The following is a 24141-nucleotide window of genomic DNA, read 5'->3' as shown; positions in this document are numbered from 1 at the left end:
TTATATAATCCAATGACTTACCCACCACTACGTCTTCCAAGTAACTGAACTATCAATGTTTATTTGAATTATACAAATATTCATAAAAACTTGAGATAGGTAGAAGATCTTGTAATTTTTTTTTCCCTGTTGTAAATCGTTTAATGGTAGGTTTAAATAAATCTTCACTTTTTATAATTTCCGTTTCATCTTTTATTTAAAAATATATATCAAACGAATTACAACCGTTTTTAGAATAAACGATCCCAATCTCATTATTTTATCCAATTCCGAATGAACCAATTATAATAATTCATATGTAAAAACGTGAAAAAAAATTTTTTTGGTATTTTTTTAGATAGATCGAAAAAAAAATCAATTAGAAGCGTTTCCTGAAAATGACGATATGATGTTAGTAAGTTGTAGATAAACAGAATTTCGGTTCAAAAACGATGAATATAATAATGATTTAGCGTAAACTTGAATTATACAATTACTAGCTATTGCACGCGACTTCTCTTGAACTAAAGAAATAATTTGAAGGATTATTGTAAAATAAAACCCGTTATGGCGATGCCACTAGCATAAACCCGAGAACACAGCATCATGTAGTTATGCGTAAAAATATTGTAAAAACATAATGGTTACCAATTAAAGGCACTTGTTGCATATTGTTAAGTATTGATTATATTTATTTGTTGGTATGTAGTATGTGTGTGTAGGTATTACCTGATTCCATAATATTCTTATAGGTTACCTATCTCTACAACAAAACAATATTAATAAGTCCAGCATCGGATTTTCTTATTATTATGTGTAGACCTGTAAATTTCGAAAGTGTGTACAATAATTTTAACATAGAAATATTAATAACATCTTCAATTTAAATTTCTTATAGTGCACTGAGATTATAAAACGATTTGTAGTAAGTTTGATACCGATATAGCATTCCTTAGTATTTTTTCATTACTAAATTAATATGTACTATCTTTTGCGAGAATAATTTAATACAATATCAAGTTAATTGCTATGGTATAAAAATAAAGACAAAGCGTTGCCCGACCTGAGAATCGAACTCTTGAATAAGTTTTACGTTTATACGCGCTGCCACAAGACTAAAGAGATAATCAAAATTGTATCATTGTCAATATTATAAAATTATTCAATTCAAATAAAAATATTTTTTTTGTAGATGTTAGTGAATGGTCACTCAATAATTGATTTCTGCATATTTTCAACCATGTTAAAATTATATAAAGATGAAGTTTAAACCATTCTCAGATAGAGGACATAGATATTCGTGGTTTTGATTCTTACTGTGTACGATCGTATAAGCTGTCGAATCCAACAAAACTAATTACAAATTATAATTATTGGATATATATATATATTAGATGTTATAATATAGTCATTACTGACATATAAAAAAGTTAAACTATTGACTCTACATGTATGAAATTTTGTATTTTTTTTTACGTTATATCGGCAAGTACAAAGGAATTTTATATATTCGTTCGCTAAAACGATTAACTGGCGATGAATATTTGTATGTAAGTTAGATATTTCGGTATTAATAACGTGACATTTTATATTTACGTTTATGTTCATATATAAAACTTAGTCTCATCGTTGTTTTTAAGAAAAATACGTCGTAAGGATGTAAACTAAATCACATCGTTTTGTATGGGAGTTGCGTCATTTTATAAGGTAGGGACTTGGTAATCGTTATTTAGGCTTCTGTTTTTAAATAAATGTCAGTTACATATATTTTCTATGCAAACCTAATCTTATTAGGCTTATGTTAGTGACGATGACAAAAATATTTTTTTGTGAGATTTTAGATTATTAAGAATGCTTAAACTATATTTTCAAGAACTTAATTTTGATACTTTTGACCACTAGATTTTTTCGAAAAGCAAATAAACTCGTAAACGTTGCTATTATTGCAAGGCGATGGATAATATTTTCGTATCTCAAATATTCGGGCTGTCAAGCGATGAAAGATTTTAACCACACTTAATATATATTTTTACCCACAATACGCCGAGGTAATAAGCAACCTGTTAATTAAAATCCAATTCTAATTAACAGGTTGTTTATTATTTGATACAAACAGCTGAAATACCGATTTCCAGTACTCTAACTTTAGTAGTTTTCATGTTACCATACCTTTCGAAAATAGGATATATCTTTGTCCACCCTCATAATACAAACTTCTTGATAATAAACATTCTGTAAGTAATATTTTTCCACTAGAAAATGAATTACGACTACCAAAGCTGCGGAATATGAATAATCTATTCAACAGTATTTCTTATTTTCGACATTTAAAAACCGAACTTTCAGTAATATTTTGATTTGATACTTATATTAACTCATCGCACTAATCATGCATGTAAATTTTTATGTCTAATAATTATAAAAATATTATGCCCATTCTAAGTTCTGAGCATGTTTACGATGAGGGTAAAATTTTCAGTACTTATAATAAATATAGAGATTTTAATTTCGAAATGCCTCTCAGTTATTGATAGTAATGAACCTAAATATAACACTTTGACAACCATATATCATGGCTAGTTTCCAAGATATAAATATGCCCTTAAAACCTTCGATGGCCCTTTTGACCCCCTTACGGTTTGAATTTTTGAAAGTCCTTTCTTACTTGTACCAAATTTGAATACTGAACATCTAATAGTTCGAGCTGTATATTGTTGCCAAATTTGTGTCTACTCCTTTATACATATTATATACGTTATACTCATAGGCTCGTTCAAATAAGATCATATATATAGGCAGAACCTGATAACTAATTGTGATAAACTTGTGTTTATTTTTTCCTTTAATATCTATTGCAGCAATATCTATAGTTAATTTATTACCTACCCACCTATTGGAAATATCGCGCTATATTTAACTTTCGAAGAAATTTATTATATCAAACACGTAAAATCCTATCAAGAATGAAATGGAAAATTTATCATTTTATAGCACTTTTTATCAGCAGTCTTGTAAATTTTATTGTACTGCACTTTGATTCATGATTGAATTCCTATAATCACATTTAATATCTTTCTGCATATAAGTCAACCCCAGGAGGACTTTCTTTATTCAACTTTCTTCATTTTACTAGAAATTTTAAAATAGGTTTAAGACTTTTTGTGTCGATGCTCTATAACCCATATCTATAATAATTTGATTATTAATACTTTACTTTGTTTTTGGCGTTCAACTAAAGTAAATCCTTTTAATTATAATTAGCCTTGATTATGTAGAATAAAAAGAAAGTCTATAAAAGGGCAAAGTAATTATTAATATTACAAACAATAAATGTTACCGTTATATATATTTAAATAAATTAAATTTTATACTGACTATTGAGTGCTGTTTTGTGAGTCAATATACTGTGTAAATATATCATGAGCTACATTAGAGAAAAATGCAAATGCACATATTAAAAATCCTACAGCTCATTCATAAGTTATTTCAATATATTACAAAACAATGCAAATAACGTATAATAAAAAAATTGAAACATTAAATATACATTATAAAAATTATTTGCAAATTAAATAATATTATGTTTATAATTTTTTTCCGAGTACGTAACCGGATTCAATCAAGGATCTATTGTGACATTGATGGAAAACCACCATGGCAATATGGGCCATCATACCATGTATGGGATGATGACTCGGTTTCATGATTGGGGGTTGAGGGTTGATGGTATTGTGTCATGAGGATGAGGAGGCAGCGGAGGTGTGTGAGGGGGGCGCGCGGGCCGGTGATAATGACGCATGCGCGACGAAAGGCGCTGCGGGGTGGGAGGTGCGCGCCTAACACTATTTAAACTGTTCTTGCGAACGAACATCATGCATTGGTCTGTTTGCAATCCAAAGTTTAGTTAGCTATAGTAATACGACAGCTCGAGTCGCAGACAGACAGGCACAAGCCCGTGGTCGAGACAAAAAGCTCTCGCAGACAATACGCTAGCTAAACGCGCAGTGAACCCTTCGTTCAGGCCCTACCGGTCCCAGTGGTGTGTCGTGAGAAGAAATGGCAGTTGCAGCAGCCCAGAAGAACCGCGAAATGTTCGCCATCAAGAAATCCTACAGCATTGAGGTGAGGAGCTCGCCTTCTGCAGGCCAGGACCAGAATCCATGGCCCGCTTTACATTGCTTGCTCACTACATTATGGTAAACATTCATATCATCCCTGCTATTGTAATTGGTCAACGAATAATATAGAATATATATTATATATTAAAAAATAATTCTATTATGTAAAATATTTTTACATGACCAATCACGAAAGTACGTAATCTATGTATTACTAAGTTAGCTTAAAATCATAACATTCGTTTGCTTTACTTGTAAAATTATTTATCATTTATCTCGCACTACTTTATTAAAGTTTCATTAGCACGAATTCAAAATTGGCGCCATAAACTCGCTTTATATTGTGAGAAACTATGTTAAATTCTTAATCTTAAAAAGTAGAACTGAACAAACAAATGAGTACATAGATTTTAACAACAATAGAATCATTCTAACCGTCAAAATATTTTAATGATTGTATTAAAGTTATGCATCAGAAAGATATCGAAGGCACAATTAAAATTTAGTGATCTATAATAAGTTATAAAATATTAAAACTTTTCAATGGCTATAATTCCGAATAATAAATATAATTTATTATAATAAGCTTACCATCCGCAACCCATTTTATTTACTGGAATAAACAGTCATAATATAATGATCTTTATTCGCATAGTAGCGTTATTTACTTACAACGAATGGTTATTGAAAACAAAGCATTGTTGAGTATACTGTACAAAACATTAGAGAAAACCTCGACAACGGGAGATTGTTAAAGAAATCGTGTGAAAGTTACGTGTAAGGTGATCAATCCAGTCAAAATAAATATTAATAATAATATATGTTTTCACCCGTTAATAATTCGTTAAAACGTGCGAAATCATTTGACTTCCACGGATGTCATTATGTAGAACGGGCGGGCAAGGATCGCGTAATCTTATTATTTCGACTCGCAATTAAGTCACCGCTTTCTCATGTCGTGTGACGAGTTATGCAACAACCCGCCAAACAATAATATTAAACATAATATAAGAAAACAGGCCGCGTAAACAAAGGTTACAAGACCGCATACGAAATCTTAAGCGCACTGCATTCATGAGCACGCGCCGGATATTTCGCTCAATACTTACCGCAGACCACAAAAAAACATTCCACTAATTACATACTCTCATCATTGTCTACACCAAGATTAATTACCATTGTCAATATTCAAGGAGCTAAATTGTAATGTTTACTTCATGTCGTCAATTTTACAGCAATTACAACTTGATTGCCTTTGAATAAATATCCCATTATACTTTTACAACTCAGTACCCATTTGTTACGAAGCTGATGCGAAATACATTATGCGAACTGCACCATTCTGTGTGCAATGAAAGTTCATCAGTTGAACAGAGCATATTTCAGTTAACTAACCCATGGGTACTAGCTGTGTGCTGCCATGCGAAGATATTATTGTTTATTGATGTAGTTGTGTGCGCTGTGCGATAAACTAGGCCTGTAGCTAACGTGTTATAATTAACGTGTATTTTATAATTGGCACCTGAATGATTGTATTTCCTTGACCGTCGAAGGTCGGAATGCGTGCCGGTACGACGCTCACCGGTCCATTGCAATCGGTACCGATCGTTCAAATTTAATCATATCACCCGACAGACGAGCGCGTACCTCTATCTCGGCTATGTAACCAAGTCCCTTTGAAATGGAAATTTCAATAACCTATTTTCTATCTAATAACTACGGCGCAACAACTGTTTCGGTTTTAATTAGACATCGTCACGCAAGAAGTAAATCTAGAGTCTGTTCATAACAGATTCGAGGCTGTTCAGATACGCCCTTGACCAATAGAGGTTCTTCGTCGCGGTCAAATTATTCGTAATTTACAGATTGTTCTGGCTATGGCAATTATTCTTTTTTGCATAATACACGTAATACAACTTCATTCGATCACTTCCTTTGTCTGGGCACGATCTTTTGTCTCAATAGAATCTTTTGTCGAGTATATATATGGTACAAATTACAAAATATCGTTGCAATAGACACCTTTGAAAAAGATTACAACGTAAAAAGCAACAAAATTTAGTATATTGATGACCAAATTCTAACCAAAATCATAGCAATCAATCAGATGTCCACTACAGAGGTAGGTAATAGGATAGAGAGGAGGGGTGGTGGCAGGTCGGCGTCCGGCGCTCTCCGGCTTGGTTTAATTACCCGACCGATTGGAATGGTGAAGTGGCCACTTGGACACCCCAAGGCTATAACAACCGGATTCCGAATCCAACCCGCTCCAGTTAGGCGGACCTTTAGACAACTCGACACTGTTTCCGCGATATCGATTTACGTAAACAAACATAGAATTATCAAGTTGAATATATACTGTATGCAGTTCACATCATAACTCTATTTCATTTCGGGTGGCGGTTAACAATAGCGAGTGATTAGCGCAACCCTTGACACACATAGTTAGGCCTGCACGGCCACTCTAGTGGAAAATGCTAGGTCTCGCCGCCCGCGCACCCCGCCCGCTCCCTTACGCCATGCGACGGAAATTACACTGCCACTCGCATTATCATATCAAAGTCAACGGCAGGCAGCTTGAATGAAGAAAATACGTCTATTATCCATTGTTATAGCACTTCTGCGTACCCGCATCATAGGACAATAGTGACACTTGTCGCCGGATTTCCCACTCACGGGGAATTTGTTGGTAATTAAACGACTTAGACTTTAATGTTTTCAATACTTAATGATTTTTTTTATAGAAATTAATGCACTTATCTGCCATAACTCTGACATTGATCACTCATTCTTTGTTGTTTAAATTATCAAATACACAAAAAACATTAAATTAAGCAATTGAAAAACATAAAAAACTACACAAAAAGATAAATTCAATATGGTTCAACAAACGACTAGATCGTTCATCATCGTTGGGGATTTAGTTGTGACGTTGCAATTAAAACTTCCAACTGTAAAGTGAAGACTTAAGCGCAACTGTACAACGCCGGATTCCTGTTGAGTAGTAGACGCGACTTACTTCAAAGCAATTGTAGTAATGATTCCATTCGAGTGCAGTGGTCTAGAAACTCCGACTCTTTTGAAAGATTTCAACCGTCAGATGTCGCATCCGGCGAAAGTGCTAAGGGAAATAATGGAAGCACTTTACCCCCGGCCACACGCAGGAAATAAGCTTAGGAACTTCGTAAAAGCAATTCCTACTCGCACATGAAATATAATACGAGCGCTTTATATTTATGAGGATTAGGTGGATCAAAACAATTTTCACAGAAAGTGCCTTTGTATTTCGCGGACCAGGTTGACATTTAAAAGCTTTTAAACTTAGGCTTTCTATGATATCGTAAATCCAATAAAAGTAATTGATGTAATAACGGTCCGACTACTTTAGAATACAGTATTATACTTCAAATACAGTAGTTACTATGAACGTTATTTATACGTACTAACAAATAATAAAACAAAATTACAATTCATAGTAAGTGCATGATTCAAGATAATCAAATGCCATTGTCAAAATCATAAACTCATCATCATCATCATTTACATACATTACCCTCATAAGAAATCATATATTAATTTAAATAATGTGTTGTTACAGAACGGCTACCCATCTCGCCGTCGCTCGCTGGTAGACGACGCCCGCTTTGAGACCCTAGTTGTAAAACAGACGAAACAAAGTGTCTTGGAAGAAGCTCGCGCCCGCGCCAATGGTACATGTCACTTATGATTATTATATAAGGCATCATTTATGACAAGAAAAGTGTTGTAATGTTCGATAACAAATATATACAGTGTGATGTGATGACACACTCATTTGACCCCACAAACATTACCATTGACCTCAGGCAAACCAACCGTGTACCTGCACGAGTCTTGTGCTTATGTTTTTGTTTTCTTATTTCCTTCCTTTTTTAGTTTGCATGAGTTTTATTTTTTTTTTATTTTAAATTTAGACTCTGGCTTGGACTCCGAATTTATCCAAGATGGAATTCATATTGGCAATGGCGATAACACCCCTACTGTCGAAGATGGAACCCAACAAGACGAGACTAAAAATGGGCATCTTGGTAAATGCAATCTTATTTGTCTATCATCTGTTTGTTTTATTTTTTTACATTTATTTTATTTTCTTTTATTTTTTACTATTTTAGCAGATGCAGATGTTGGCGATAACAAGGCAGATGAGGGTCAGTATCAACTTCACCCAGCTACGTTCATTATTAATCTTTAATGATTAAATAATGACGTCAACTACGATGTAGCTTTTATTTTATAAGTAACATATTTTTTACAGACTACACTCTCACCGAAGAGGAAGTAATCCTTCAAAATGCTGCGAGTGAATCCCCCGAAGCAGAGCAAGCCGTGCAGCAAGCTGCTCTGCTGCTTCGCATGCGGGACGGCATGGGTTCTCTCGCTCGCATCCTTAAGACTATTGACAACTACAAGGGATGCATCCAACATCTTGAAACTCGTCCGTCTCAAGTCCCCGGAGTACAATTTGATGCCTTGCTGAAGGTTACCATGTCGCGTATCAACCTTCTCCAGTTAATTAGATCTCTTCGACAGTCAACGGCTTTCGCCGGAGTCAATCTCATGTCTGAGAACAACATCTCCAGCAAAACCCCGTGGTTCCCCTGCCACGCTTCCGATCTCGACAACTGCAACCATCTCATGACTAAATACGAACCTGAGTTGGACATGAACCATCCTGGTTTTGCTGACAAAGAGTACAGAGAGCGCAGGAAACAAATTGCGGAGATCGCTTTCGCTTACAAGTACGGTGACCCGATCCCATCCATCTCGTACACTGAGAGCGAAAACGCCACCTGGCAGCGTGTGTTCAACACCGTTTTGGACCTGATGCCCAAACACGCCTGCAAGGAATACAAGGTGGCTTTCGGCAAACTGCAAGCCGCAGACATCTTCGTGCCTCACCGTATTCCTCAGCTAGAGGATGTGAGCAGCTTCCTGCGCAAGCACACCGGTTTCACACTGCGCCCCGCAGCTGGTCTTCTCACCGCTCGCGACTTCCTCGCCTCCCTCGCCTTCCGTGTGTTCCAATCCACACAATACGTACGTCACGCAAACTCGCCATTCCACACCCCCGAACCGTAAGTAATCTCACTTAATGATTGTATTACCAATTAGACACACATATTAACTTTATAAGCGTGTTTTGCCAAATTATTGCATAGGTATAATATTGTCTATCAACATATTGCAGAACTGTAATATGTAAACACGGAAATCGCGGATAACAAATCCTGTTGTGCCACGTATAAGCCTAAAATTATTCGCAACTGATAATGTAATTACAGTCTGATTTGCGCCTTGACGAGTCTTTTTGCGGAAATAATTACGCAATAAGTCCTTGTCGATGAAATTATACCAAAACAATTTACAACGAACGAAATAATTCATTTTTCTTTTTTATGTCATACAATAGGAATTAGACATACATAAAGTCCGGCCCTGAGTTGTAGTGCTATGGAATATTCTTTTATCAAGGAAATAGTATTACTGCGCAGCGTAGAAGCGGGGGCGCGTAATGGAACTGTAATATGGTTAAACTTCTCGCTTCTAATAACTTAGTTAAGGCTTCTACGTCGCCATCCAGTGAGAAGTTTTTAGCATCAAAGGCAACGTTATTGAATTAATAATCACTTAAACGGAGACTAGGTATTTTGCATCCATGTTATAACGATGTAGTTGGCTATCCAGATAACTACTAGCCCAATATTTAATCCAGTAAAGCAAATTGTAAATCATATTTTAATAGCTGTCGGTCAACGGGGCACTAAATTACAACGCACGATTAAGTGAATTGTTAATACTCTGTTTATTTTCAGTGATTGTATCCACGAGCTTCTTGGCCATATTCCGCTCTTGGCTGACCCTAGCTTTGCGCAGTTCTCACAAGAAATTGGACTTGCTTCACTTGGCGCCTCGGACTCTGAAATTGAAAAACTCTCAACTGTAAGTTCCGGAATTAGTTGACAATTGTTATTTATTTGATTTTGATTGTGTGCAACGCGAATAATATAATTAAATATGGGCCCATGCTCTTGCGAAATGTTCTTCATTCTACAGTACAGCCACTGGGCAGTACACATTTGTGAATGCTCTTCTCTTTGCGCAGGTATACTGGTTCACGGTCGAATTCGGGCTGTGCAAGGAGAACCAACAGCTGAAGGCTTATGGTGCCGCTCTGTTGTCCTCCATTGGAGAATTACTCCACGCTCTTAGCGACAAGCCGGAACTTAGGCCGTTCGAGCCCGCATCTACATCCGTGCAACCCTACCAAGATCAAGAATATCAGCCTATCTACTATGTAGCCGAGAGTTTCGAAGATGCCAAAGAAAAATTCAGGTATGTTACGTCTATAAAATTTTGTACTTAATAAATACTAATACATTTTTGGACTTAGACTAAAAGCGATGGTTGTGTTTAGACGCTGGGTGTCCACCATGTCCCGACCCTTCGAAGTGCGCTTCAACCCACACACGGAGCGCGTGGAGGTCCTGGACTCCGTGGACAAGCTGGAGACGCTCATCTGGCAGCTCAACACCGAACTGCTGCATCTCACCAATGCCGTCAAGAAGCTTAAGGGCTCACATTTCGAGTGATTGCCCTACCTTTAGTACACATCAACGGTTCAGTGCACGCGACCTTGTCGCATTCTGTATAGCTAGTGATATTATAGATGTAAGATTGTTGTTGGCGTGTGTGGAGCGTTTGTGAGCGAGTGTGAAAACCATCCGATGGTACTTCGTTGAATTCCTTTTGTACCTTATTATATTATTTATTATGCCGAGCTCATTGCCCGGGACTCGGAAAGTGCACGGAGCTCCCTATTGCCCATTTATGGAGGCTGTGCGCGTTTCGCGAATCCTTTACTATTATTAGATATAATTTATAATTTAAAGAAAGACACAAACAAACAAAAAATGGAGCACCAAAAACATAAAAAAAATCAAACAAAATATATGCGTTTGAGTGAAATTCGATGTTTTATTTGTTCTCCTAATTTATTCGACTTAAAGCACTCGTACATCCAGTGGTTGCTTACTTGCATTACTTAATACTGCATCTACTTACTTAGATACGAATCAATTTAATTTAATATTCAAGTCGCAGTAGTATAAATTATGCTTTTGAAACCCATAAAATAAGTATTAAATTTTAAAAAGCAATATAAAAGAATAAAACGAAATAAAGACAGAAACCAATCAGCAAAGAAAGTAGCGAGCCTGGCGCACAGCGCACCTGTAATAAGATTTCACCGGGTCTCAAAGGAATATCATTGCGACGAATGTAATCGGATTCCGAGAAATACAATTAATTGCCTTCAAGATACCCAGGGCGTCCAGAAATAATCTCAGTGGCCTTTATTAACATTTCAATTTTTATAATGAAAGAAAAGAATTCATATTTCCACTATTAATGAAATTATTTCCCTTTTGCATAAAATTTAGGAGTAATAATAATTAAAAACATCTAAATAAACAGAAGCTCAATTTCATTCTCTAATGTTAACATGCTATTTACACCACACACATCTTCGGACAATTAACACAATAAATCAAAGCATTTGAATTACGCGTATGGCAATTATATGACAAAATACAAATTAGCTATATTAGCTACATGACACGGTCGTACGAGTGAGGCACATAATTATAAAGCAGTGGTCGAGGACAAGTTAGTAAGACAGGCCTCGACGGTTACACTACAACTGGATACGTATGATTTCGTATTAAGGATACTTCTTTACACGTGTTGCCATAAGAAACATTGACAATAATACCTTTCGAATTCATTATCATTCAGCGTTTCGTAACATGTCTTTTGCTAATTATTGCATATATAATTACAAGGACCAACGGCCAACCAGCTCTAAAATAGACAGATAAATAGCTTTCTGGGGAATATTAAAGACTTAAAATTGTTCGTAATAATACATATAAACTGCTACGTAACAAGGGCATTGGACAAAGAGCCGGTACTGAAAAAGGGAATGTGCCGACGCAATCAAAGAACAGGTTAAGCCAGGATCGAGAATTAAAGCGTAACGTGTTCGTGAAAAGACAAAAAAATTAAATTAAATGTTTTAAAGAGGTCGGTGTTATGCGTTGACATTAAAAGGAGGCAGTAAGTCGAGAGGTACGACGGTCGACCTCAAGTCGAGCAAGGGCGCGCACGCCGTTTGGTTCCGTTCAAATAAAGCTGGCCGATTGTAGGCAGCCGGCGTCGCCGGTCATTACGCGCTCAATGTGGATGTATTCAAGCGTATACAAAATACTAAAAACGCGGTTATTGGTAGGTGTCGAGTACATTTGCAATGGACATTCAATTAGTATTAGGTACTGGAATTTTACGAAAAGTAGAGCACTTTTGTTTGGTTCTTGTTATATTGTAAAAGTCGAGGATATTGCGTTTTGACTTCTTCTATGATAATGTATAATTGTGAAGCGTTTTCCTATTATATCGAATATTGAACAGAAACAGATGTATTGATGAAAATTTCAAACATTGACCATTTTTATAACAGAATGTAGTAAAGTGCAAAAAAATGACATCGACCTTTACTCTACATCCTCATGCATGACCCGATTAAACACTGAATAATACAACATAATTTATTCAAAAATTCGTAAATAATATAATAAATTTCAAACAACCAACGTCTAACAACTTATTGCGGCAAACTAGTTGAATTCATTATCGTCATTGTCAGCGAGCACAAGCACCGAGGTGTTCATTAATGACGTGACCTGGGTATGAAGAGCACGAAGTCTGATCTCAACTAGCTCAAAGTTCTCTTGAAGGCTGTTGATTTGCATCTGCATGCGTTGACGGATCTAAAACACGTAATGTTATTTAGGATTTTCCTTCAAAGGTTTCGTACAATTCGTGAAAGGACTCCTGATGCAGTTCGGTTTAGTCTTGATGTATTTCTTGAATACTGAATTAATTAAACTTGTTTGCGCTCGTAAGCTACAATACAGTTACTCATATTTTAAAATTTATTTTGTAACCAAAATAGAGCGAGTACGAATTTATCTAACTGTATCACAATATTAATGTTATTAATTATACAGCTAAACACGAATTAATTTTGATATTTCCGTATGAAAAACTTTATATCAGGTTAGATTGGCTTTAATCTGTTGCCTTTTATTTTTAATTCTCGTTTACGTTTATTTTTATCACCTGTACATCAGCTAATCATTATCTTATTCCATGTTTAAATATAACAATAATACCGGCAGGTATATCAGATAAAACTGAGCACGGGCCTCCTTTATTAAGAGGGTTTGTGCTTAGGAGGGTTTAGCCTACCCTGGCCTAGTGAAGCTTTGGAGACATACTAAGCGAAATTCATACGAAGAATTATCAAATATGTAGGTTTTCCACCGTTAAAGTGAACAATTATAATTGATAATATATTCCAAACTCCGAAAAGTCAAAGGTGAGTTGTCTTGGTTTTTGAACATGCGAACATTAGTCAGTCCTTTCCATTCTAAACTAGGCTATAGTGCACTTCATGTTACAAAATAAAGTTAATTATTCTTTCCGGGTCTTAATACAAATTTTGTGTCAGAATATTAAACCTTTGCAATAGGTTTCTGGATTGACTAACCGAGTGTTTATTTAGATACAATCAGAACTAAAGGGTCGATGCACTCTCCGAGGCATGGAGGGGCTTAAGTTTCGTCTACTAACTTAATTTGCGCAGAATTTAGTCTAATTCTTTTCCGCGAACATTAAACAACTGTAGAGTATTTATTTACCTCATCTTTTTCTTTCATAGAAGATTATAGTTACCTCGTCTCTTTCCTTATGAACCGCTCTACATTGCGCTCGACTTTGTATTACTTGGCGTTCAAGCTCGGATATTTGTGTTTGTAAATATCTTCGCGTAGAGTCGGATCTTTCTTTAGATCGATTCAAAGTCCTGCTGGTCTCTTCTCGTAATTCTTCCAGATTTTCGACTAACCGCGAACATTCCGCAGTCTTTTCATTGTATCTAACTTCTTCTTGGTTTAGTTTCTCTTCTAATCTCAGAACTTGGCATCTAAAATAAAATGAAATAACATTTTTTAGTAAACAAAATAATATTTACCGTATAATTTTTTTTTATTTGCGTACACATTCTCAAACCTTACCAATATTTTTTAACCCTCTAATGAAACTAATTATTTAAAACATAAAACTATTGAACTCTCTATAGTCTAATAAACTTATAACTTGATTTGTAACTATTTAGCGTTTATAGCCAAATAAGTAAATTGAATGTGCTTATATTACTGTTCAAGGTAAATGTGACGTTTGTAAATAAAAACACCCGCGGCTCAAATAACAAATATTATTCCTGACCTCCCTTAATAATATCTATGCCAATATATTTAGTAAAAGAGTTAGTTAGTTTGTACGCGCTAATCTATTTTTTAAATCTCGTGAACTACTTAACAGGTTTTAAATTCTTTTCATTAATAATAAGCTACATTTCTCCAAAATTTTATAATCCACTTTCGAAGCCAGGAAAATATTGGTCCCGAATAAACTTATTCACGCGGGCGGTGCCGTAGGCAAATGTTAGTGCTTAATAAAATGCTTATCAGTTGACCTCTCATAGAGCTATCTCCAGCACACTAATATAAACACGATGCACGTTTTGTCCTTCATTGAAGACTGTGGAGGTTTCGTTTTTTTATCTCATACTCTATAAATAAACTATAATCTCATATATGGAACCATAATTAAAATAATATTTACAAAAAAACAAATTATTCGATTGTTAGTGTCGATTTGAAGCACCTGACTGAGTAATAAATGGATTTATACTTGTTTTTAATTTGATCAAAACCAGCAAATTAAACATTTCTAAAATATATTGTTTTTACTTTGGTTGTTGTACTTATAATGTGGATATTTTTTCATTAAAGCAATAATTAAAATACCATTACATTAATAATTTATGGCGTACATACTTTTTAAAAATAAACATCATAGAAATTAGCAGCCAATACTAATAAACAGAAAATTAATAACGAACATTTCGGTATTTTAAATATTTCAAATACAACTTAATTTTTTTTAAACGTATAATCCTACATATTGCAGTGGTATGCACCCAGGCGTACTCTCACATATAAGAGACCTACCATCCGTATGAGTACCCACGTCATGGAGCGTGATGTGTTTGTTTTTTGAATACTGGCGTTGCTTTGATACAAAACTGCATAATGGTAATATGCATTAAAGGATTTTAGTAGAAATAACATTCATAAATAAATTATAGGCATAAATGTTATTGATACTGAGCAGAAAACTAAACATCGCCTTACCCAGCCTGGGATTCGAATCCGGGACCTCACAGCAATATATTAACACGTTTCCGCTCGTAATTGAACACTGAAAATTTTATATGGAACGTGCTCAATGCCGTTCATTAGGGCGAGGGCCTTAAATTATTATAATTCACTGTTATTTCAGCCAAAGTAAAAATCCATTATACCTAAGGTTGACGATATAAACGAAGCCATGATGATGTGAATAAAAATATTTCCAATATTGTTTTCGATAAATGACATTTCGGGGTCAATCAATGTAAATCTAATAAAACAAAGATGAAATGTGGCCATCATTACAGAAACGCCTCTTTTTAGTCGACATTTACATTTGGATTATTAAAACGTATACAGTTTTGTATCAAAGCAACCCCAGTTTGAACAAAAACAAACACATACATCACGCCCCATGACGTGGGTACTTATACGGGTGGTAGGTCACTCATATGTGAGAGTACGCCGTAGTGGATACTACTGCAATGTTTATTTCTGCCACCAAGCAACAGTGTGTAGTCACTGTTGCGCTCCGGTTTAACGGACATTGTAGCCTATAGTAAGACTTAACATCTCATGTCTCAGGATGGCGAGCGCAGTAGAATACCAAGCAATACTTTGTAATTCAAGGTGCTGGATGTTGTTTCTAGTGTTTACGGGCAGTCATATCGCTAACCATCAACAGAACGACAATCGCCATACACAGCAATTAAAAAAAAGATGACAATCCTATAGCTCTCGGGCATATATTCTGCAGTTGATACTGAGCAGAAAACTAAATATCGCCTTGCCCAACCCGGGATTGAAATCCGGGACCTCACAGCAATTGCCGTATCGCTCACACAATACAACCACGCCAGAGAAGCAATCATCAGCTTTAACAACCTCTAAACTAGGCCCCCATTATGCAACAAATATTGGAACCGTATGTATGTCGGAACAGCCAACTGCGCTGGTTGTGCCGAAATTGTGCGGGTTTAGTTAAAATCTGAATACGCCTACAATATCTTCAACTATATCCTTAGCGATACAGAATTTGTGATGAGTTGATCACACGCCGAGGTTTTTATTATTTTATATCTTAAAGAATAACGTTCATGATCTAAATTTTAATCAAAATTAAAATTATGTGAAAATTTCTAACACGTACTTGTAATCGTCTATGTTTAGGCACTGTTTTTCAATTTCCTTGTCTTTTTGCTCGATATCTGCTTTCAAAGCTTTATTTTCTTCCATGAGATTAGCTCTATCAAGTTTCTCCTGGTTCAAATTGTTTACTACCGCTGCAAGCTGAAATGTAATTGATGTTTACACAAATTTAATGTAAGTCAATAAATTTAATTTTCATAATTTATTTTATTTCAACTATTAATATTAAAAGCAGGAAGCCAATGAGTCTGCGTGTGACAGTCAATTGAAATCTACGTCAAGTGCGAAAACATCAACAAGCACACATCCCGCCGCATTATATTTAATAAAATATAAAACATTCATTTCGTTTTATTTTATTATACTTTGTAGGAACAGTCAGAAATTAGAAACAAAGGAAAATAAAGTATGAGAGATAGCACGTTTTTATTGTTTTTACACGCAATACGTAATACAAAATGATCAAACAAGATATCTCAAATACAAAATTTAAGTTAAAAATAAAAGGCAAAGTTCTAGTTACGAAAACAAAGAAAGTCCCCTAAATATTTTCAAACCGATCCGTTGTAAGCGAACATCCCACCACAACTTCCGGCGTCCTATAATATGAAGTTTTTTTTTATAATCAAATATTTTTAATCCAACCTTTTCCTTTACAAAGTGCAGCTCGTTAGACAGTTGACGCGATGTATCCTCAGCCAACCGCTGTAATTGTTTGGCTTCTTCCAATTGTATCTGCGCTCCCTTAAGTAGGTCTGGTAGAGGCGCTAGCTCTTGAAGTTTCTCTTGAAATTGCATCTACATCGATGTATTTAAATTAAATAAAGCAAAACAAACTTCAACACCAATATCTGCATTAACAAAATTTAAACCAACTATCGAATAAGTATATCAAATTATACGAGAGTCCGTGAGAAACAAAAATACATAGTTTGCGTAGTCACTGCTCGTTATATGCAGTCGTTGACATGAATCTGTCTTAAAATGTTATACCTACATAATGGAGTACATTCCCCTAGTTAATTTAATGTTCGTAGATTATAGTGCAGACCATTTTAGGCGTGTGATAATTATCACAAAGCAAATAGAGTCGATACAATAAAAGTGTGTTTAGTTTTAAGGTAGCATTTAAGCATAATACAATTTTATGTTCTCCTAATGCTAAGTTATATATGATCTTGCTATACGTATGCCTATATAACTCAAATTAAAACTACGGTAGTTTTTAAGCACGACTTTGTTAAGGAAACGACATCTATCGCAACCTTTCAACAACAAGTGCAACAAGGACGCAGATATAATAAACGAGCACGTTTCTTTGCCAACATCAAAATTATATTTTTTCTATTGGCTTGTGTTACTTACTTATTGCATGTAAAGCAATGTAAAATGTTCTAAAACAATCACCTTCATCCTCTGTATTTCAATTTGCAACTGATCTGAGACCTGTTTGTTATCGCTTTCCACGACGTCAAATTGTCGTTTCAATTCTTCCACTTCTTGCTGAGCTTGGAGATACTGTAGATAACAATTATAATCCTGTAACCTTATAAAAATAATTTACGGATGTATTGTAAAAGCAATGGTGATAATTATTATTATTATATTCTATTTATAACACATGTACAACATTTACATTGTCTTTTTGTTATTATAAAATATGTAAAATGTTATTAAGCAGACTAATTACATTATAATGTAAATATTATTATGGTATTATGGAGTCATTTACTTTAACTCTGTACTCTTGTAGCTGTTCAGATTTTTCAGCTACAATCAATTTTGATTCTTCTAATTCATCTTTTAAATCTCTCATTTGCTTCTTTAGGATGCTAACTTCTTCGTCGTTAATTTTCCGTGAATCCTAATATGTATACATAAGAAAAGGCTAATTATTTTGTTTACATAAGGCACTATTGCAATTATGACAAGGTTGTGGATCGTGTTAGGTTCCAATTCTTCCGCCTAACAATTATATATCGTCATAGCTAGTGCATACTTGCTACTGTTAATAAACTTCATATTCAGTATTATCCTTTATGTAATGTATTCTAAGTCCCGCTCATCTTAAATAAGGAAATATAAGCATAACCTAGTGTGGGCATCACCGTTAAAGGCAATTATGTACATTACTATAATTTGGTTAAATAAACATTATTATAATACCAGTCAGGATGATTACTAGAGCTAAAACTTGAGGGTGACGTCACGTTCGCCGTTCCAATATGAACTAGCAAATTCGGAGATTTTTTATAATACGAACTCGTGTCATGAAACTTGAGAATGTTATTTTTTTAATTTTTAATTAACTGTCTCGGTGGCGTAGTTGTAATTGCACACGGTTGCCATACGACTACCTCCCTGAGTTCCTGGGCACGAATTCCGGGACTGGTCAAAAATAATTGTAACTTTTCATCTTAAAAGATATTCAGTTACCGCTCGGAGTCAGAAAGTTGGCGGTGTGATACCCCGTGCCTCGGAAAGCACGTAAAGCAGTTTGTCCTGCTCCTAATCAGTCTACGGTCATGTCGAATTGCCTTATCACCGAACTACAAAGCGAAGGAATAGAGAGTGCTTCTAAGTATGGCGCACAAACATGTGCAATTTGATATTTCCTGCGTACCTGGCGGATCTCCGTCAAGATTGGACGCCGGGGGCGAAATTCGGTTAGGAAGGAACCATGTTTTTAATAGCGAGACACTATCTTCAAGTAAACTCGAATGGACAACTAATGTTTTCGCTATTACTTGAAATACCGTTCTTGTTGTTTACATTTTAGAGTTATATTCCATGAAACTGATATTTAATTACGTGAACACATGTAATGCTACTACCTTTGCCTCAGCTAGCATTCCTGTATAACATATATTATTCAACTTAAGTTCCAGATCTTTTAACTTCTTTTCGTATTTTTCCCTTTTTAACCTCTCTTGGTCAGCATTATTTTTCGCTTTAATTAATTCTTCGCGGAGTTTATTGACCTTATAAAAATGTATAAAATTAAATATGTTTTATTATTGCCATTTTTTGTAAACGTAAGTACCATTTTACCTCCATATATTTTTCACAGCTGTTTCCTTGTAGTTTATTATAAGTTTCGTTGAATAGACTTGTCTCATTAACACCTTCTGATTCCTAAAAGCAAATATGAAATATCACTAGACTAATGGTTTTTGTCTATTTACGTTATACATTGTCCGCACACGTCACACCATTCATAATTATTAGTTCTAAACCCTGAGTGCTACTGTTATTCCCCTTTACCAGCGTTTTTGCTACAGTTGCTTGACGACATCTATTTGACGCAGTTACGCGAAAACATAACGATATGAAGTAAGCGGGGAAAAAACTTCCTGTGTAAAACTCACCTATAGAGGTACTACATAACACATCGGTCAATCATTCCCGAGCCTAATATATAAATGGCGCTGTTACGGATTAATACTATAGATTTTCAAAAATTACTGACCTCTACGTAACACATATCAATTTTTTTTAACTTTTTAACTATTTGTTTAAAAGTTACAGTGATTTTATTGACGCTACTTTTAGTTTCTCTAAAACAATGGACAAAGAAAAAATTCAAGCGTTGATTAAAAAAAAATTAATGAGAAAAAATTACGTTGAAACAAATCTTTGGCTTAATAAATGTTATGAGAACTCTGCTCCATCAAAAGCAACAGTGAAACGTTAGTTTGCTTAATTTAAACGAGGGCACATAGACATGGGCTTACAGGCACCAATGATGCTGAACGCCCAGGGCGTCCAAATGAGGTTGTGATTCCAAATAACATAAAAAAAGATACAAAATCGTTTTGGAAGATCGTAAAGTGATGTTACAGGAGATAGCCGACATTCTAAAGATATCAAAAGGCAATGAATTTGTCATTTTGCATGAACATGGTCTGTTCAAAGTAGGTACCGCGTTTGCTCACCGTTGATCAAAAGAATCAACATGTTGAAGCCTCAGAGTGCTGTTTAGAGCTTTTTAGGCGAAATAAACGGACTTTTTCTTGCAATATGTGACAACGGATGAAACCTGGGTCCACCACTATACTCCAGAGTCAAAACAACAGTCAAGTGAATGGACGGCATCCGATGAAAGGCGTCCAAAGCGACCAGAAACACAAATGTCAGCTGGCAAGGTTATGGCTTCCGTGTTTCGGGATGCGCACGTTATAATATTCATTGACTATCTTCAGAAGGGAGAAAGGGTCAATAGCGAATATTATATGGCATTACTGGTGCGTCTAAAGCATGAAATCGCGAAAAACGGCCTCAAATGCAAAAGAAAAAAGTGCTTTTCCATCGAGACAATGTCGGGTCACACAGCGGTCGCCACAATGGCAAAACTGCATGAATTAAAGTTTGAGTTGATGTCGCACCCACCATATTCCTAAACTACCTGTTTCCTAACCTGAAAAAAATGCTTTTCGGAAAAAAATTGCCCAAATAGAAAAATGATCGCTGAAACTGAAGCGTATTTTGAAGGGTTAGACAAATCTTTTTATGGGAAGGATATAAAAATTTTAAAGAAGCGCTGGATTGATTGTATCACTTTTAAAGGAGACTATCTTGATGAATAAAAATAAATTTTGTAAAAAAAAAATTTTTTTCTTACTTACGGTCAGGACTTATTGACCGATGTAATAGGTATAGGATATAAGCTATTATTAAAGATGGAAAAAGAAAAACATAACTTGAAACTAACATCAAGTCTTCAAAATCGTTATTTTGTATTTATCAAAGCGAAGTACTATCAAGGCTTGAGAAATTATTACGTATTCGAATAAATAGCAGTAAAATAAATAAAAATATTTTTGGTTGGTAAATTTAGTTTTTCATACCTTAGATATGACGGTTTGATTAAAGTACGAGCTTCAATTTTAATAATGCCGTCATATCAGCAAATTGATAAAAAATCAATTTGAGTCTAGCAGTTACAAAAGAAAATCCTTTACACTAATAGTGAAACCAAGGTTGCAAATCATACTTAAATAATTGCTGTGGGAAGAGTTGTTGGGCGTGCTGACAGCCCAAAACCACCACTAGGAGCAATGATCAAAGCTGTACAACCAAAATTGTTCCCCTGAAAATTTGCTATTAAATTTTACATACGCACAAACTTTTAATCGAAAAGCTAGTGAGTACCGACGCATAACAATAAACAATGATGCGCAACATCCTTCATGAGTAATGATAAAAATAGTTTATTGCCTAAAGGAAGGTTAAATTGGTTGGTCCAAATTAGTTGGAATGTAATAGTTTATTAGATTTCGTATTTTCATTTCCAATGTACATTTTAAGGAGACACTAAGTACCTCAAATAATATAACTTTTTCGTTCTTGTTTCTACTATGCGATCATGATATCATCCAGGTACAAAGTATAGGTAATTTTAGAAACTAGTTTAGGACCGAGGTAAAGGGCCTACATCGAAAAAAATACGGAAGAAAGATATTATAATACATAGAGTCCTTTTTGACATTTGTGTTACTTACAATAGTAAGTACTTATCTTATTCACTTATCTTTTATTACGTATTAAATTAGTACACGTATAGGTAAATTGAAATTCTATATTCTATGAAAAATACCTACTTTAAATAAGTTTTATGACGGTTAAGTACATAATAAATAAAATTGCATGAACGCCTGCTTGAGATAGTAAGGCAATCATATTACGCAGGTGTTTAATAGACAGGTTATGTTTATATTTTTTTCTACCCGGGATAGATAAAGTGACCCCACGATATTTGTATTTTAGTAACCTGCAAGAATAAAGACCAGTAAGGAATATTTACCTTTACGGACATTTTAATTTGATTCTGCGCTAACAAATCCATTCGGTCGCGTTTAATGGCCGCCAATTCCATCTGAATTTCTTTAACTTGACCTTCCATGTCACCAAGTTGCTTTTGCTTAAAATAATATAAATATGAATTACTTAATCGTAAAAACCTGACCTAGAAAAACAATATTCGGCTTGAGTAGGTAAGTCTTAATTACGTAGGTACCTAAGTTTATAATAGGTAGGTATATTTTATTATGCGGAACTTTAGATAACTTATTAAACATAATGTTAATGAATTTTTATGTACCTAATAATAATACTAAGTCTAGTGTGTTATTAGGTAAAATGAATTTATTTAATGTCTTTCATTTGGGAAGAGAAAATATAAAAAATTAGAGATGCCAATCTTTTAATGACTACAAATTACATCCCTCTTAGATATGGCAATTTTCTATTACTTATTTAAGTTTCATTAGCATCCTTTCACTTATTCGCCCTGGTTTGAAAGACAGGATATAATAATTTTCTAACTAAAAAATCACCCCAAATTCCTGTACCTATATAAATTATTAACGAGTTTACTTATTTGCATAATTTCATTTATATATCTACGCCTTACCATAACAAAAGCAATAACTCGCTAAGAGTACCAGATAAAAATAGACTTCATCAAACCTCCACAGTTTCTTAAGAGGGTGAAGAAACAAAAAGTAGTTTATTTTAAGAAACAATAAAACGTATAATGCAATACCCAACTGTTATTTTAAATCATAAAAAGAATTTGGTACCATGTTAGAGGCTTCTTCGTTAAATCCAACATCTGAAACCTTATTTCTAGTAAATGGCCAAAACTCTGATTGAGGCATGATCTGTCTTCAAAAAGTTATATAATTAGCAGCAAATTATTAAAAACAACAACAAACTAAAACTCCATAAAAAGTGTCAGTAAATGCCGTTACTCAAAGATAATAGTTAAAATAGATAGCATAAGGAATTATTGTAAGAGACAAACACTGACGTCTGACACTCTTTTTGATGTCACTACAATGATATTTTTCCATAATAAGTATATATTATAATTCTCTTTGATGATATTAAAGAAATATAAAGCGTGTTATCTCTACGTTGCGGAGTATCAGAAACCTCCTTAGTTGCCCACGACCCGTTTATCCACGGGTATTCATAAAATAAAGATACATTCTACCCTAAAGGACCGAGTCCACTTGCAGAGGTGAAGCGGGGCTGAGCAGCGAGCATTTTGCAAGCTGCATATCGCGTACACTTCATTTATATGAGATAGAATATATTGACATTCACGTCAATCAATCAATCTATCAATTAGCCTGTCGCCGTCCACTGCAGAACGTAAGCCTCCCCAGGCGAACGCCAACCATTAAATATTCACGTAGGTAAACATTTAATAACTACATTGAGAACAAAATGTCACTAGCTTTTATTTCAAATATTGGAAGATTTGTATTGTTTTTATTTTCTCTACAAGCCAAATTGTATGATTAGTGAATTTGATCAATTCATAATTAACTTAACGGGAATGTCACTGTCTAAAAAATAAAAAATACCCCCTTATTCATATAAGTACGTTATTTATTTAAGCTCTATCTTTACTGTGATAACAAGTCTGTTTCTCAGTGGTGACGGCAGGGCAGCCTTCAAAGTGCATAGACATAGGACCGTTGTGATTGGCTAATATTGAGATACAACTTGAATCGAGTCGGCTGTCAGCTGAGGCT

The 24141-nt window shown here is 34.7% G+C and overlaps 2 protein-coding genes across 4 annotated transcripts; one reads left to right on the top strand and one right to left on the bottom strand.

Annotated features, from left to right (window-relative positions):
• Positions 1–3838: 3838 nt before the first annotated feature.
• On the top strand, positions 3839–11102 carry LOC115441153 (tyrosine 3-monooxygenase). Of its 2 annotated transcripts, none has more exons than XM_030165800.2 (8): positions 3839–4101; positions 7696–7807; positions 8051–8164; positions 8252–8284; positions 8392–9211; positions 9950–10076; positions 10240–10469; positions 10552–11102. In XM_030165800.2, exons 1-8 carry the CDS (start codon positions 4036–4038, stop codon positions 10724–10726), a joined length of 1677 nt encoding a protein of 558 aa, XP_030021660.1. In that variant the 5' UTR covers positions 3839–4035; the 3' UTR covers positions 10727–11102. The 2 variants fall into 2 exon arrangements, with proteins under 2 accessions (XP_030021660.1, XP_030021659.1); XM_030165799.2 differs by having other exon boundaries at positions 8249–8284.
• A 1623-nt stretch (positions 11103–12725) lies between these two features.
• LOC115441155 (cingulin) lies at positions 12726–23465 on the bottom strand. Of its 2 annotated transcripts, XM_030165801.2 has the most exons (10): positions 23179–23463; positions 22401–22517; positions 19649–19732; positions 19432–19578; positions 18330–18461; positions 18005–18115; positions 17243–17395; positions 16599–16738; positions 13929–14178; positions 12726–12961 (listed from the first exon to the last, which is right to left on the bottom strand). In XM_030165801.2, the coding sequence occupies exons 1-10, from the start codon at positions 23254–23256 to the stop codon at positions 12809–12811; spliced, it is 1365 nt and encodes a 454-aa protein (XP_030021661.1). In that variant the 5' UTR covers positions 23257–23463; the 3' UTR covers positions 12726–12808. The 2 variants fall into 2 exon arrangements, with proteins under 2 accessions (XP_030021661.1, XP_030021662.1); XM_030165802.2 differs by lacking the exon at positions 19432–19578 and having other exon boundaries at positions 23179–23465.
• Positions 23466–24141: the final 676 nt, after the last annotated feature.

This window comes from Manduca sexta, chromosome 27 (genome assembly GCF_014839805.1).
Source record: "Manduca sexta isolate Smith_Timp_Sample1 chromosome 27, JHU_Msex_v1.0, whole genome shotgun sequence".
NCBI classification, from domain to species: Eukaryota; Metazoa; Arthropoda; class Insecta; order Lepidoptera; family Sphingidae; genus Manduca; species Manduca sexta.
The sequence above is the reverse complement of the archived record's forward strand: the minus strand, read 5'-3'. Positions and strand labels throughout refer to the sequence as shown.